Here is a 17,942-nt window from a genome sequence, read left to right as displayed (position 1 = left end):
GTCCTTGTAAACATCATTTGAGTAAAGCATGCAGCACTTGGACAAAAATATCAAACCAAAAGAGGAAGTCTGTGAGTTATGTCGCTTAATCTCTACTTAATTCATTTAAATTATTTTTCATTGATTCTAAATACGTATTTTTTAAATTAAAAACTACATGAATTGTGTCGCTTTGAATAAATGTGCTCTAAGTACTTTACAAACTCATGCATTATCTGTATCAATTAATATTTATTAAATCCAATAACGTTTTTTTTTAGTCTATGGATTTCTTGACTCGTATGAGTTTCGCACTTGCCTTTGGCTTGTGCGGAACTTGACACTCTTCAAAGAATCTCTATTTATGCGCACTTGCCACGAAAATAACTAGTTTAGTTCAGTTGCGTTCACGCGCGATTCCTTTTAATTCTGACCGTCGGAATTTTCTAGAGGAAGAAATAAAATTAGCCTCGGCGACCTTCAACATAGTACTCGCCCCAGCTTATTCCTGACCCGCTGAAACATTTAAGGGCGGGGTCAGAATCGACCGTATTGTACGTCTCTGATGTACAATACACACCTATTTGGAATAGGTAGGAATACATATACTCGTATGTATAATGCTCGGTCTTGGTATCGCAATCGCATGGCTGACTGGTGGGTTCCTAAATCTGTGATGATGCCGAGTTTAAACCGTGGCGGCTAGACATGATGCGTCAGAATGACGTGTCTGGTATCTCTCACGCAATAATCGTAATCGAACATGTCGTCATGGTGTGCAATAGAAAAAATCAACATTAAATACAATAGCTGGATGCTCACACAGTTCCAAGAGGAATGATATTGTTTTATAAACAAGTGAATTTTTACAAAAGTGAAAGTACACGGCAATAAAATTTATCAAAGGATGGAATAATTGCTAAATTAATTCATATTTTATTAACAATATGGTTATACTGTTGTCTAATCAGCCTTATGCTTGCGATATTCGATATCGTTTTTCCACTGTACCCAAGCTAGGTAATCATATGCGGTGCGATCATTGATGAATGTTATAACGTTGTCATTCTTACACATAAACACATTACATGAAGAACGCACACATGAACATTATTTTTCGCATACACGCGCATTCGTATGCTTCTGAAACCGGAACCTTACTATACACGTCTTACAATTAAGTCATGCTTGTAGATAGCTCTATATAGCGCTGGCGGAGGGTATCCTTGAGACTTCCCACCATGCTTGAGGCTGCGGTCTCATGACGAGAAATGAGCATAACGTGGTCAAATAATACAGCCAATCATTTACAGTCTTTTACACTGAGGAATAATTGGCAATTGGTTACTATTCATTCCTTTGCATGATACAACGAATCCTCACAAACAAAAGCTTCCGAGTTACAGAAAATGTGAGAGTCAAAAAAAATTTATTTTCCCAATATGTGCTTTCTCCTTATTTTCAGGAATCTTGCAATGCAATTAGAGAAACTAATAAATATGTTCTATTGCTAATTCGTTTATCAGAAACATCGACATATTCAAATTCTTGATCAATGAAGGGGGTATAACTGTGGAGATTTTGTGATGCGTAAGATATCAAAGTCCAAAAGTTTATATAAATTTATGTAAATGAGAAATATTTCTTTTGAATGATACTTGTAAAAAATTTTAATGATATAAAGTAACGATATTTTCAAGATCATACATGCTGTGTACGTGAGGAACAATTATTAACAATTCCTGTATGATACAAAAAATAACTAGCAGTCTTAGCTGAATTCGAAGAATGTTTGAAGGAATAGAAAAATTCGACAATACTTTCGTCGCGCGACAAAAATTCAACAATGTGAAATTCAAAATTTCTGAACAATATCGCAGAGCAATCACACAAAATGCTCTGTTCCAAGTTCACAATAATCCGGAAAGATCGATCCATTCCAGATTCTATGGCAAAGAATTATGCAAATCGTAAAAAATGAAAAATATTGCATTATTATTCGGAAATTCTTTTATTCTTTTCAGTTTGATTGTTCCATCTTTCCTGTAGATATACAGTCTGCATTATTCGGAATTCTAAGTTCCGAGTAATCGGTTAACTCGAAGGGAAATTTTTTCCGGAAGATATTGCAACAATTCGGTCCCTCGGTCATTATATGATTCACAATGACGTTCCCGCTTCCACATATGAAAAATAATAATCAGACGAAAGTGTATTGAGAGTGTGAAGGAAAGGCACTGCAGGTTCAATCCCAAATAATGAAACCGGAAGTGACACCGTTTGAAATAGTGATCAGGAATCGCTGAATGTTTCACGAATGTATTGTACATCGATTTTGTACTGATAACAATCCATTTATCGGTTCGGGTTTCTTCGGGAATTTCCGGAGCCACCTTCCACTACCACGTCGTATCCGCGACAGTGGCGGCACCGATACTGTGGCGGTATTCGTCGTTTGATCATTGGTCTCCACTCCCCAAGTTTTGCGTTCACTTTTCAACTGGGCAGTTCAGGTACAGCCTTCCAGTGCTTGTATATCGCGAGTTAGTACGAACTTACCAAATCGAGTGATCGCATCGCGAAGTACGCCGCAGGCAAGCAACTCGTTCATCGTTAAAAATGGTTCTCCAAATTACTAGCTCGGTAAGTCCACTCCCTTTAACAATAAGTCAAAAATCGAAAGAACGCGAGAGAGTGAGAAACAAAATGAATACAAGTGACATGTTGAACGAGAACACTAACCAGATGAACAAGTTTAACCTAAAGATTATTACGCTGTTGAAGAAATAGGCGGGCGGATAACCTTGATAAGAAATAGAGAAGGAAATAATTGCTGCGTGGCGTGTTAGTTGTAGCTGGCAGAGTGACCGATGGACGTATGTCTTATTCCCGAAGTTAACCAAACTTTAAGACTGCGCCGATTTGTAAAGAATATCACACTCGGTTGAACGCGTTCGTAGAGTATGCTCTCAGTGCATACAGGTAGAAACTTTAAAGCCTAAGTACGCATTAGTACAGCACGTTTACGCATCCGAATTGTTTATCTGTTGATAATTGACCAACTATCTGAGCGATATCATTTGATAAAATGTCGGCACTCCTCTTCGCACTATTGCCTCATCAGGCTCACATACAACTTCGGCATTTTTGCCGCCTCTTTTTGGCCTCTTTTATCCTTCTCTTCGACTTTCGCTCCTCGACCGCCCGTATCAGACTTGCTTTTGCAATATTGATCACACCAGAAATCGCGAGCCAAATAATTACGAATCCGAGAAATGTGATTCTCATTATGCAACACTATGCTCCGACACTCGTTTTTGTCTTAGAGTACGTAGTTTATGCAGTACACTCTACGCAATCTGCAATTCATCGGCGTAAGAACATGTAGGTTTATCGACTATGTAGTACGCAATGCTCGATGCAATGTGCCGGAAATACTTTATTGATAACCGGCAAACAACCGTCGCTGCGGTTACGAATGAAAACCGGCGTGATTCTCTAATTAACTGAACTGGATGCGTCGCTGATTTATCATGTTGAAGTTGGTAACGTTATCGTAACGATTCATGCGATTCATGCGAAGGAAAAACCGTCATAAAACAAAACATAATCATACTTCAAGACATTGTAAAAATAAGAAAATAGTGATTTTTTCCCTAATGTTTCCTTAGGAACTTCAACCTTGTGATAATCTTGATTTTTAATGAACATAATCTAGCTCTTCGATGATATAACTTGGAATGTAGGCAGATTAGGAGTCATATTCGCTTACGTAACAAATGACGATGAAAATAAATTCAAATACTTTCTTTATCACCGCAATGACGAAATCTATGTTAGATATATGTGCAGACGGATTGCAAAAAAGCGGAAAGACGATTGTGTGCGTCAGCTAATTTTCGCCCAGATATATTGTAACTATTTGCTATTTACCGAATTTTCCATATTTCGGTATCGGTATTGACAGAAGGTTCCCATACCGATACATTTCGAGCAAGGAGATGCCGAAAAAAATTCGGTATACCGAAATACCGCGCTCCCCTAATTGTAACATGAATTGGCTCACGGATTTGTTTGGTTCTTTACTTTTCTCGTGACCCGGTGATTTGATGCACCTTTTAAGGAAGTGCCCTTTAGTCGATTTCGACGTTGTCGTATATATCTCCAAATATCGAAGTCCACGTGTTTCAAACGCGAAAAAGAGCTTAACAGCCCAATTCTATACACCATTCTGAACAAAAACACTCGAATACATTTCACAATACAAATGGCACGGGTTTTACAAAATCGAAGAAATCGTAGAAATCATACCATTCCTTTATTTTTATGTTAAATGAAAATATTTTAGAATGGTTTTGTTCAGAACTGTATGTAGAATGGGGCTTTTATGCCCTTTTTCCCGTTTGAGATACGTGGACTTGGATAATTTGAGATGTATACGATAATGTCGAAATAGATTAGGGAACTCCCTTAATTAAGGAGATGTAGGAGTTAAGAAACAACGATTGAAACGATTACAGCGTCACCGTATTCTGTTACACCGATTTTGTATCCATATTCTACATACAGTAAGTATCGAACATCTCTTAATTAATAGCGGGCACATCTTTATAACGGATGTTCTTAAAAAAATTTCCAGCAAAATATAATAGTAATAGAACGGAAATTCTTCCGAATAGCAGATGTTGTCATCAGCGGACAATACTTCCATCCCCAAATAGGTTTCCGCTATCGGGAAGTTTCACTGTTTAATTCGTGTTTTAAATCATGGTTTAAAAATGTACTCAAAAATAAAAAGACCTATTGAATTTACCGCAACAAATCCTTTCTCCGTGTAGTATATGATGGAAACGTAGTAATTACTTGATATTCTCCGCCTGTCTTACGGATCATGTCAATCGGTTATTTTGGGCAAGGAAAGTTGAATTGTATAAATACTTTGTTCACGAAAAATTGCATTTTCTTGACTACGTGGTAATATAATCTGTATCTCATGGAATACAATTCAATACTATTCATATTACGTCAGGTAAGGAGAATTTACTGCGGGGAACTAAATGTTTTCAACACCGCAAGAATGACTTGTTGGAATAGCGTTAATCAAAGTACAGGTCAACGAGATAGTTTGTTGTCATCTCTTTGAGCTATATATAGAGCATGCGTGTACAATGTTATATACATCTCAATTAAGAGTAATACATTCCGCGGTCTACTGAATCTTTTTCACAAACTATGACACTTCGCGCAATTCACAAAACCACGACCGCGCCATATTCCTGGGGGGGGGGGTATATACATATATGTGTGTGATGTAATTTGGTTGGCATAATCGTCAAATCTCTTGACAAGGATTTGGAGCAGTTTTGCCAAATTTTCGAGTATGAAATTTGCCAGATCTCTTGGAGATGTTGTACAATTTTATCTGAAATTTTGAAGAGACTTATTACATTTTATCGAAACCTTACAAAAGTACGCAACAAAATCTTGTACAGTTTACCGAAATTTTTTAAATCTACGAATAGGATTGTTTCATTGAATCTCGGTAACATTTTGCACAGTTTTGTGATATCGTATCCTATTGAAGGTTGGCTGAAATTTTTATCGAATTTTACGTTATCTTAAAAAATTACATGAAATCTGACTTCGTATCACGTAATCTTGTCATGTATTTAGGTTTAATATCTAAACTTGATATAAAGTTTGAAAAATCGTATGAACTTTCAGTAATCCTGCAATCGAATGAAATTTTATGATGGTCTACGCAATTGGTCCAAGTTTTAATGTGTAATACTAGGAAGGTCGACCCCTTCGATTTTGATCTAGTTCATATATGTTGTTGTTGTGCACCAGAAACTGAGAGACTCATATATTTTTTTATCTGCTAATAAACGGTTTAGAGGGATACAAACAACTCCCAAAGATGGGCACTTAACGGGGTGATTTTTGATGCGCTTCATGGATTTGAATGAAACCAGCGGTGAAATGTTTTATTAAGGAATCGAAACATTTCAGCATTGGTTTCATTTAAATCCATCAAACGCATCAAGAAATCACACCCATTGGGTGCCCAATTTTTCTAACGTGTCCATGACTTGCAATAACGATGTTTAGTTTTCAAAAGTCTGCAATTCTGATTATTCAAACCTGTTAATATTACAAAACATTTTTGAGAACATAGATAAACAATATTTGATTGATGAATAAGGACATCACTAAGGCAATTGTCAATTGTTGCACTTTAAACACATTAGCAAGTGTCTAGTATCTAAAAAAGAACGATAACACATACTTTTTATTTGTATTGCCAGACAGAAGTATCTGGGTTGTCAAAACTATGACATGAAATCAATCGATTCTAATGACTGTGAGATACTGTTATATATTTATGTGCGATAGAATTTAGCAGGTACTGAAAAGTCGAGAGGTATAAACTATTTATAGGTTTTGTACACTAAGCCGAGGTTTTAGAGTCTGACAAAATGAATATATTACATGCACAATTATATTACTGATAAAACTGGAATAATTTGTGAGAGGAAATTCAATACCTATACATACCTATTTATACAAATTGAGACGCCACGTTATACCCTCATAAATTATTCCAGAACTCTGGCATAATAAATTGTTTCGTGCAGAAGCGTGTTTTCACGTAATATACTAAGTCTAAATTACCTGGAATATTTATACTAAACATGTCATTTTTTGCCATTTAGTAACAAAATCGATATTATGATTGAGCTATCTTCAACGTTCTATAATACTATTAATAGGACTACAAACCTTGATTAACATACCCCACGACAGAGTAGGACTTGGCCTTGTTTTTCCTGGTTGCCGTGACAACATTTTGTACATATAAAAGTTTCCTTGAAGAGAAACAATGGTCATGTTAGTTCTTCACTGTTGAATCAGCATATTGTCAAAGGTGAATTCTATGACCCATAGTTGATATACCACAATATTTAGTACGCAATTCATTTAATTGTCGTCTTCTGAGCTCATCTTACTTTCCCAATTTTTTTAATACACTCGACTTGCATTCTTTAGTTGAAATTAACTGGCAGTTTTATTAGGATTATGTATTAATATTCGCTTGCACGTTTGTATACACATGTTTAAAGTCCGCACAATTAGCTAATTTAATGTTTGTACGACTTTGCCTGCTTAAATTAATTACAACTTGGGATAAAGGAACATTTGAAAAACAGTGGTTTACTTTCGTCGAGTACAATTGTTTCGAGAATTTATCATGTTGAAGTTAGTAACCTTATCCTAATGATTCATGCTAAGGAAAAACCACCATTTCGCAATTTTGTTATTGTTTTCAATTCAACGAATCATAATAAAACATAACAGACTCATATTTCAATATCTTAGTTCCTTCAAAGTCATTGTAAAAATAAGAAAAGAGTGATTTTTTCCTCAATGTTTCGTTTCTATAACATTATTAACTTCAACCTCGTGAAATTGAATATTGTTCACGTGTTAATATAGTATAGCGAGACGACTCTTTACAGTTCAGTTATCATGGTGTTCTGTTCATGAAAATAATTCATTTCTTATCGAGCACTTTTTTCTTAATAAACTAAATCAATTTCTCTGCTCTATTTTTAGGCTGATCTCAAGGCCAAATTGAGTGAGGCTGGAAATACGCTGGTCGTCATAGATTTCTTTGCTACTTGGTGCGGACCGTGCAAAATGATTGCACCAAAGCTCGAGGAATTGTCCAAGGTAAAAACAAAATGCTAATTGCAGATGGACATTGAATTTTTATACAATTCCATTTCAATGTGAACTTGTGCAAATTTATTTTCCTGTTTCCTCTCCAGGAACTCAATGACGTTATCATCCTCAAAGTTGATGTCGACGAGTGCGAGGATATTGCCTTCGAGTATGAAATATCCAGCATGCCCACCTTCGTTTTTATAAAAAATTCTGCTGTGGTAAGAAGTTTCTCACATTATTTTTTTCTACTCTGAATATTTTCTACTTCCGTTTGCGCCGCAAATTATATGCTGCGTGAAATATTTGTTAATTAAATATCGCAAATTATTGTTTCAGCTGGAGTCATTTGCCGGTGCTAATTTTGACAAACTAAAAAACACCATTCAGAAACACAAGTGAAAATCTGTGAAAAGAAATCTATTCCATTATTTTTAATTGTAAACAATGCTAAACACAAATAATTACATACATATATATGTATACGTATGAGTATATACAAATATATACATTTATATATATATATACGTATGTATATGTATATAGAAATCAGAAATTGAAATATTCCGCTCATTTTTAAGCTTATTGTCAGTGCGTCATTTGTCGACGAAAAAATCCAGTAAAAAACTGTTCTGCTGTGCCGTCGCACAGATATATTATTATTACATACCAATCTGTATACAATAAACAGTTTAATGTTCAGTTTTGTTATTACTGAAGTAGAATGAAAATAAAGGAAAGGAAACATTGGAATTTAATCATTGATGCTGTAATTATGCACTTGTATCATATAATCATACTCATCAAGTATTATGATTATACAATCATCAGTAATTTTTCAGCCAAATCATTTTCATTCGCTTTATATCGGCCTTTTTATAAAATTCATTGCAGTACATAACACTTCGATTTAAGTTGCTATCGAATATCTGTCCGATTTGTCTACAAAAAGCAATTGTATTTTATGATAGAATACAATACAGACGGTAGGATATCTTGGTAATATAAAATAGGTGTCAGATTTAGTTGATTAGTTATGACTGCGATAATGCTAATTAAAATATTTTCTGTCACTGTGTTAATGTAAGGTTACAAACCAAGGAGAATCCATTTTAGAACAAGTTCAATCCATCCGTTTGTTTTCAGTAATTTAGTAAAGTTTTCTTAAAAAAAAAAATTGATAAATATGTGATTATAAAAGTTACAGAAAGTGTATGATCTGTTTTTTAGTATATTGTACTTAATTAGTTGACAATACGCGTTGATTAACACGAATCACAAGCTCCAGATACAAAAATGAATTGACAGATAAATGAAAAAAAGAATACTGTTATCGCAGCAAATGATATAATTTATAAATATGATGAAAAAACTCCATGTAAATCATGTCGACTGCGGTTAAAAATGACACACAAACGAATTCGTAATAATCTGTTTATTTTTTAATTGTTCAGGTCTGAAGAATATTTGGACCCAATTTTACTTTGATTAAGTAATTTATTTCATGAATTTCTGCTCTTAGTGGGCACATGTTTGTGATTGTGTAAATATAACTTCTACTCTATTGGTCACTGACCCAGAATGTACCTTTCCATTCTATGCATCAAATCAAATGATCCTGTTCCGGATTTGCAAGGTTGACCGATAATCAAGCGACTGGATGGTGAAACAAGGTCATCTCGTTTGTCTGGAATGAATAATTGTAGTTAAAAAAAACAGTGAAAGTTCGACTTCACTGTGAACGAAGAAACAATCTTTATAGAAATTTGAAACGACTTTCATTTCATTATATACCGTATTGTTCCGAATATAAGTAGAGACCGTTGAGAGCACTGACCGAAATGGTCGTTGTCTTATTCGCGGGCCAGTCTCATTTCCAGTAACTAAGGGAAACACCCTGAAATATTGTCTTAGAATTGGGAGTCTTCTTATCTGCAGGGCCCGCTTATATTGTGAACAATACGGTATTTACTTTCCGATTTTCGAAGGATTGAAACAAATTTAATAATACGACTGCTTACTATGGAGCGTAGCATTTTTCAGGAAGGTGAGTGAACTCTCAAAACTAATTTGCTGGAGGGGAGATGCAGAGTTCTCCATTCCTTTACGACTTAGCGGTTGGAAAGTTCCGTCAAAAGTCATGTAGTCGGCGATCAGAAGTAAATGTCGTGGATCAACAGTAATTCCGTACATTTTAAACACATCCTTCACTTCCTTTACTATAACTCTATTTGCTGCTTCGATGCCGTAGGTTTGCGAAATCCTGTATATGTCATTAGAGTATAATCTGTTGAGATCTAGGATTTCATTGTACTTGAACATTTCCTGAGGAAGAAATAGAACGAGTTAATGTTTTCAAACCAAAAGTAGCAACAATTAGATTAGATAATGGTCTATACAATACAAGGTAGGCTGTTTTAGCAAAAATATAGAACAAGTAGCTTACCAAACGTTTTGCTACGAGTATTTTTTTTAATTTTATAGAGAGAATGCCAACGATCCGAATCTTTTCATAATGTCGAAAATGTAGCGATTTGAAAGCTGAATTTTGAAAAAAAATTCTCTACTATTAAAGCTGTTGTGAACATGAAAAGTAGGAAATTTCAAGAATCTAATTGGAAAACCATAATGGCGACTTCAGTTTTACTTCATGTACTTTTTTCAGTGAGTGCTTTACACAATATCAATGACAATTGAAATAAAATGACGATTGTATACTTACCACAATGTTTATTCCATCAGTTTTCAGAACAGTTTCATTATTCAGATTTTGGAATGTAAATGCTCGCTTTATCTGAGGCGTTTCCCATAGTACGACCTTTTCTGCGACTGATCTAATGATCGTAGATAAGTCCAGTTTTGACATTTTCAAAGGTAGCTGCAAAATGAATTTTTATAATAGCATTTATATTGGTATGATTATTATTAACTTTTTCTAACGATGATACTTACCCAGAACTTTAATTCGCATGATAAATATTTCTTGTCATCAAAATCGTACTCAATAGCATGGGGGTACATGTCGACAATTAGTTTTTTCCTTTTCTCTGCAAGCAGATTTTCGAACTCACTCTTCTCTGTCTCTTCAGCTCTGTTTGATTCAGTTGCCACAGTTTTGTCATCTCGCATTTTCTCGTCTTCGTTTTCGTCGGAGTCATCACTTGTTTCGTCAGGGTCGTCATATTCCTGATTTTCTTGGTGTCTAGAAAGTGACCTAGCTGCGGTCGCATCTGCGTCTTCGGCAGCTTCATCTTCATCAGAAGATTCATGCATTTCTCCGAAATCTAATCTCCCTTTAGTCTGACTGCTAGGCGCACTTTCAGGGTCATCTGCGTCTAGTTGATCGTCGTTCGCTGGTTCCTTGTTCTCCTCAGTGTACAGCAATGCTCCGGGTACTTGAGCTGCCTTTTTTATTTCCTTAAACAGTTCTTTGAAGAAGAAATATTCCGTTGCCTGTAAAACGTACTTGCGTTTCACACAGTATTCTCGTTTGTAGCTTTTGTGAGGTAAGAATTTTATCATCAGCTTATAAGTCATCCTTCTCTGAGGTTCGATTTCTAATCTTCCATCTACATCAATGCTTCTTAAGACGTTTGACAAAGTGCATCTGGTTAACTTTAATCTTAATTCGTTCGATTGTTTTTCTAGATTTTCAAGATTCGGCCTAAACGGAATTTCCATTGAGGGTGTCTTTATATTCTTCGAGGCCATCATAAGGATTTCTCGTAATCTTGGAATTCCGAGGGTTACGTTCATTTCACCACGTCCCGCAAAATGGAAAGTATTCAACGTCATCTGCGTTGACGGCTCGCCAATTGATTGCGCTGCTAGTAATCCTACGGGCTCTCCTGGCTGGCAAAGGGTCTTCATTACTTTGAATGATAAGAGGTCTCTGAGTTCATCTTCGGATATATCTGCGGAGTTTTCGACTTTTCTTTTTGAGATATAATCGTTTATCAAGCCTTCTATTCTTTCCGTTAGAACTCCATAGTTAGAGTCCTGTTTGTATTTTGAAAATACAGGGTCAGGGCATCGTGAGCACTTGTAACTTTCCTTAGTTTCTTCGTCAGTATTTACCCATTCTCTCATCAAACGTAGTGCACCCTTGCTTCTGCCACAAACTTGATTGATCTTATTATACTTGGGATCACTTAGTCGATTTTTTTCGGAAAATTTGGTAAATTCGCTATTGCGCCGCTTTTGTAAAGGATCACCATGTTTCTTCATCCACCTTTGCATTTTCCGCCCTGATTTCAAGATGTGCTCAGTGCTCAAATCCTCTTTGAGACGGCTTAGCAATTCCTTTTCAACAATCGCGTTTCTATTATGGACCAAAAAATCCAGTTGTTCTTTTTTCAGAAATTGAGAACTCGGTACATCGAGCCCATCTTCTCCGTAATATAACTGAACTAAACTGCCGTCAGAATCGCGAACGGTTGAGTCGTAACTGACTGTTAAGCCTTCCAAATGCTTAATTAAACACCTCTGCAAGTATCCAGATCTACTGGTTTTCACCGCAGTATCAATCAGCCCTTCTCTGCCTGCCATGCAATGGAAGAAGAACTCTTGGGGTTGGATTCCCGTCATAAAACGACCGTCAATAAAGCCGCCTGCTCTTGGCATTGGATCATAAGCAGCAAAAGAGGGAAGACTTTTGCCACTGATCATAAGCGGCGGTCTCTTTCCTTCCAATTCGATTTGCCCAAGTAGACAAGAAATCTGCATGGTGTTAACAGTCGAACCTTTTGCTCCGGACTGAACCATAAGTTGCAAATTATTATCCGGAAATTTTTTGAGGAGTCCAGCTGGCAGGCATGTTTTGTTTATGTCATTCGTATAGACATCCAGAGCAGTTTTGTATTTACGATCGATTTGCGCTTGGAACTTGGAATTTATCAAATAGGATTCTTGTATTTTTGATTTGACTTCTGTCATCGGTGTGTCTTCAGGCAACTCAAGCACTGATTTCTGGGTGCTTTCACCTATCTGAAATATGACAATACAGGAAGAATATATTGTCAATCTGGTGTGAATTATATGCTGAGTAAAAATTCAGTACATAGGTCAGACAAGCTTATAACTTAACACTTATTTTGGTAGATCTGCTACTTAGAATACAAAGTACGCAAGTACACACAACCCAGACGACAAGAGTATGCATATTCTAAAACCGTCTCAAACGATCAAAATTATCTTTGAATGATGACGGAAGTCTCAAAAAACTATCTGGCATTCTATTATATTCTACAGTCCTAAGAGCATTTATTTAAGGATTGGATTTCGTCTTCGCGCTGGAATGAGAATTTTCTGCAATCGCACAACATATTTCAGAAGCAGACTTTCATTAAGATTTCTGTAAAACTAGACAAGGTTCCATCGAAGTTACGAATTGTACTTGTATTTTGAATTTCAAATAGATCAATTCCCCATATCTTATGATGCAAAGTATCATTGTTACCTTTCTACATGACTCGATGAATTTCGCACGTTCTTCATCAGCGTTTGAAAGAATTAAGATATCTTCTATTCCCAAAGTAAAGCCATCTCTCTGAAGAAATGCTTGGAATAATTTTCCAAACGCACTCAGCATCCTGCTTGAGTATGTACCACCGTAAAGCTGTTTCAGAGATTTACATCAAACACGTTGAAGAAATTACACATTCAGTTGCAATGAATTACAAACTCTAAAAATACAAACCTCGTATACGCAATGTATCAAGCCATAAGGTGTAGCACCGTAATGAATCTTGTCGAGAACACCGGTTAGCAGTTCGCCATTACGTATAACTACTTCAGCTTCTGACATTGTTTTTGGATCACTGAATTCGGTGCCACATTTCCAACGTCGCGGCTTCCTAGCTTCCCATGCTTTTGGGCCAATCTTTGCGCTAGCTGCAAGATTAATCTTCGCTTTGCCACGTGGTGTAACATTAATTATGACTGTTGATAACAATTGTTTGCCTGACCACAATAACTTTGGTTTGATAATGGCAGGTGGTAATAGCGTTATATCACCCTGAATATCTGATAATGCGCAGTAAACTAACTGCATGTAGTCTTCTCTGTAGAGAAAGGTGTTGTTAATGTCAAACAACAGTTAATTCTTAGGTTTTACTTTATTATTAAACAGTTTTGTAGTAATCACCTTGAAAAGAATTTTCCTCTGAGAGTCAAACGTACTCCAGAAACCATGTGATCTTGAATCAAACCGCTTAATGGTGTACCATCTTTCGGGACGAGGTACTGGTTAGAAACGTTGGCTAAGAAAATTTATGAAATGGTGGGTTATTAGTCTAGTCGAATTTTATACTGGCAAAAAATTTTGCAGAGATTCCTAGGTTTACCTATATTGTATCCTTCACTTCGAGCAAGTTCGTTTTGTGGAAAATGCGCATTCATTTCATCTCCGTCGAAGTCAGCGTTGTAAGCTTTACAATTGGCATAGTGAAGGCGCAACGTTTTCTCCCCTTTCAATATCCTGGCTTTATGGGCCATGATACTTGGCTTATGCAAAGTAGGTTGACGATTCAAAAGCAAGATATCTCCATTGTGCAAATGACGGTGAACTATCTTTACGCCATTAAAAAATTTGGTCGCTTTGACGCTTGTAGTCAAAAGTCGTTTTGCAATTGATTCTCTTTGCACAGCTGCACTCGCGCTTATACGAGTTGTTGAGCCATCTTCACCCTCCACCAAAACTGCCCTGGAATTTAAAAAAGTGGTATAAAGGAGTAGAAAATTTTGACGTATATTTTTTATAAGTTTTTCCACTGACGAATGCTTGTCTTTGATTCAGTATGCTTGTTCCCAATGCAATGAATTCACAAAATTATGTTTTAGCTTCAATACGGAGTTTAATGTTTAAGATCATCAAAAATATTAACAATAAAAAACCCTGTTATAAGTATTTTCTGAGATTCGATTTACCAACTGGATGAAAAAAACTGTGGAATCGATAAATAACCCTTTAGAAATTAGTTACTTATTTGAAAAATTAATTAATAATGCTCTTGGAATATTACTATACGTTCATTTCGAGGATAAAAAAAAACGAAAAAAAAAAAAAAACATTGCTGCGGAAAAGTTTGTTTCAGTGTCTGTATCGATTCAATTGTTTTAAAATAATACACAGATGTGAAAAGAGTGCATGTAGAAATAAATTACCCTGGATGTACGTTTGGTCCGTTAATTATCATTTGTCGTAATTCGGCAACATTCCAAGGTGTTACCGGAACTGGGTACGTCAACTTCAAAGCAAAAGCTTCGGGGATACCAATTTCGTCGATGTTTAAATTAGGATCTGGAGTGATGACTGATCTTGCTGCAAAATTCACCCGTTTCCCCATCATGTGCATGCGAATGACACCCTCTTTCTTCTCAATCACCTGTTTCAGCCCCTGGCAGTTTGCTGATTCCGTCGTTTTATTTACATCACGATCCATCAGATGATCGACATTTGCTTGGAGCTGCTGCCAAGCATTATGAAGTTTTTCCGACGGCGAATTCCCCCTTATTTGTTCAAAAACAATCTATAAAATTTGAAGAAAATTTGTAAAGTAAACTTTTACTGATGAAATGGAATGAAAATACTCTGGCAAATTATAATTTCTTCATTTACTCGGCCTTCTTCGGGAAGTTTTGAAGTGTCTCCATCTTGAATTGTTTGTATAATGTTCCTGAGCACCAAGCAATCCTGTATAATAGCTTTATAGACTTGGGATTGAGGATGTTCTATCAGTTGTCCATTGACGTAGTTAACTGGCCTTACGATCGGTGGAAGTACAGGTATTATACTGAAGAACAGAATGTCTGTTGGATATTCCGTATGCACTGTACTCAAACAAGGCATTATTATTTTCAATACATCTCTTTCTGTATTCCAGAGCTCACGCAAATACTTTTGCGTCTGGTCTGGCATCATCAGAACAGTTTCCAGTCGTCTAACGATTCCTCGTTTAATTTTGCTGAAAAGGTAATCAATCTATGAGTACGTCACCTTCTTAGAATTTCTCAGGTTTCATTGAATATAATGTCATTCCACATTTCAACAAGATGGAGTTATATTGTAAATATCTATAAATTTCCAAAAATTACAGCTAAATTTGGCATACTAATATCAGTTGTACACACGAAAAATACGTCTGTGGTCATTACGAAGTTTAAAACTGATTTCTTTGCATGATATTATAATGTGGGTAGTGCAGTGGAACTTTCCCAAGTTGAGGAGAAGCATGTGAATCGTTCATATTAGCCTTCTAATGGCTTACCTTGCATCCAGCTCATCATTGGCTGATTTAGTAGTCATAATTCGGTTTCTGAACGTACTAATTTTTGGGATACTATCTTGACAATGTATGCAGATAGGTACATATTGAAATTGCCTGAGTATATTTTCGACGTGCATCCATCTTTGCATATTAACATTTCTTGCATTAGAACGATTCTCTTCAGCAAGAAGGGGCACAATGTGATTTAACCTCTGACGATTATGAAGCCTCTCTACATGAGCCTCAATAACTTCTTTAACGAATTCAACTGTTCCAGTATCATCGCCGCCGGCAGCTATAATGGATTGAACTTCTTGTTCCAAATCACTAAGCCCTGAGACAAACCCCTCATCCAACAGTTTTATCTTAGCTACCAACAACAGTTTCATAGGCTCTGGTACTTGCAGTTTGAAACAACGCAAGCAAGTCAATTTGATGATGCTAGCCAGCTGCTTGTGGAATAACGGATTTACCACAGGCAATGGCAAGTCTATGTGTCCAAAGTGTCCCGAACATTTTGTTATATTTCCGCCACATGTTCCACAGGGATCTGACTTTTCGCTCACTGGACCTTGAAATGAATATTTCAATATAATCAAACAAGCTGATAATTAAAAAACTAACACATAGCAAGGATGACTTCAATACAGTAGATACATTTACAATTAAGAACTATTTAAATTAAGCTGAAATAGTTTTTCACATGGTTGTAAAAGTAGTCTTCCTTGGAGAAAATAGAATACTTACCTAACACCGGGTCATAGAGTCCGCCTTTCAGTGGATTGCCCAAAATGTTGAAAGACAAAGGTGTGCTGATTTTTGTAACGCTTAAGTTGCGAATATCCTCGTTAGTAAACATTGAAAATTCCAGGTTCTCTAGGACCAGATGTTTTGCAGACATTGTCATGCCTGATTTTAATTGCTTGTACATTTTTCTAAAATTGTTGAAAATTTAATTTAATTACATTACGAGTACCAATCATATGTAGTTAATGGATCGTGGACATATGAAGCAAGTTTAAGAATCTAAAATCAATTTCTCTGATTAATTCTAGTTGTACCCTTCATTAGAGGTTTATCGTAATAAACTTGAAATTAAGATTTATACTTGTCAACTGATGAGTAGGAATTCTCGACCTCGTATATAATCTATTATTGAATTATTATAGATATCACCAAGATTCAATAATAGTTCATACTTGTTAGAAGCAACGTAGTGTCTATTTGTACAATGGAGTGATTTCACTGGATGCTACATCATTAACACAACTCGTCCAAGAGTCACTCCGAAAATACGCAAGGAACTGGATTCTTATTATATCAACCCTCTATGAACGGATGTAACAGAGATGTAATGAGATTACTGTCAGTACTGTCAAATGCTTTCGGCACGAGACTCATAGCAGACGCTGACAGTCTTCTCAGCTGGTTTTGTCGTATGTAATATTAGGACAGTCATGGGATTCGAGAATTCCTGAAAACCTCTGTGCCGATATAACAGCCTGATTGTGAACGTAATTTAACCTCCTGTGCGAGACTGTGGCATGAATTTATTGTGATCATTCAACCGTGTAAATAGATGTTGTGCAAAGTAAAATAACTCAAAAATCACTACCTATGGCAATACATACAGTTTCAAATTCGAAGCTTCAGGTTTTTTTAGCAATTCAAAACTCTAAAATTTCGTGACATTAATTTCGGTAAATGTTTTTGTGGGCGCACATGGCCGGTGATGGCACGTGGTACACTTTGGAACAGATCGTGTAAACTGGTGTAAACTAAAGATAAAGATGGTAAAGCATGGATTTATGGACGGAGCCTCACCAAGCGGGGCTGAAGCGAAAGACGGAAGGGGAATCAGCGCCGTCAGCCATATTGATGAGCTAAATAGATATAGGTATACATAGCAGCTAAATAGATATACATGTAAAGCCCCCCGCACACGACGCTTGTTTTGCTGCTGGATTGCTT

General features: G+C 36.2%; 2 protein-coding genes across 3 annotated transcripts; one reads left to right on the top strand and one right to left on the bottom strand.

Annotated features, from left to right (window-relative positions):
• Window positions 1-2,431: 2,431 nt before the first annotated feature.
• On the top strand, window positions 2,432-8,462 carry LOC124177126 (thioredoxin-2). The gene is made up of 4 exons (XM_046559160.1): window positions 2,432-2,622; window positions 7,597-7,713; window positions 7,812-7,925; window positions 8,044-8,462. Exons 1-4 carry the CDS (start codon window positions 2,599-2,601, stop codon window positions 8,104-8,106), a joined length of 318 nt encoding a protein of 105 aa, XP_046415116.1. The 5' UTR covers window positions 2,432-2,598; the 3' UTR covers window positions 8,107-8,462.
• Window positions 8,043-17,755, bottom strand: LOC124177124 (DNA-directed RNA polymerase I subunit RPA1). 2 transcript variants are annotated; one of them, XM_046559156.1, is made up of 13 exons: window positions 17,587-17,755; window positions 16,719-16,906; window positions 15,972-16,542; window positions 15,323-15,668; window positions 14,869-15,233; window positions 14,049-14,407; window positions 13,850-13,964; window positions 13,403-13,766; window positions 13,163-13,321; window positions 10,657-12,690; window positions 10,427-10,582; window positions 9,726-10,029; window positions 8,043-9,391 (listed from the first exon to the last, which is right to left on the bottom strand). In XM_046559156.1, exons 1-13 carry the CDS (start codon window positions 17,598-17,600, stop codon window positions 9,273-9,275), a joined length of 5,094 nt encoding a protein of 1,697 aa, XP_046415112.1. In that variant the 5' UTR covers window positions 17,601-17,755; the 3' UTR covers window positions 8,043-9,272. The 2 variants fall into 2 exon arrangements, with proteins under 2 accessions (XP_046415112.1, XP_046415114.1); XM_046559158.1 differs by having other exon boundaries at window positions 17,603-17,755.
• Window positions 17,756-17,942: the final 187 nt, after the last annotated feature.

The sequence above is a fragment of the Neodiprion fabricii genome, chromosome 3, assembly GCF_021155785.1.
Source record: "Neodiprion fabricii isolate iyNeoFabr1 chromosome 3, iyNeoFabr1.1, whole genome shotgun sequence".
NCBI lineage: Eukaryota > Metazoa > Arthropoda > Insecta > Hymenoptera > Diprionidae > Neodiprion > Neodiprion fabricii.
This window is presented reverse-complemented; position numbering and strand designations above follow the sequence as displayed.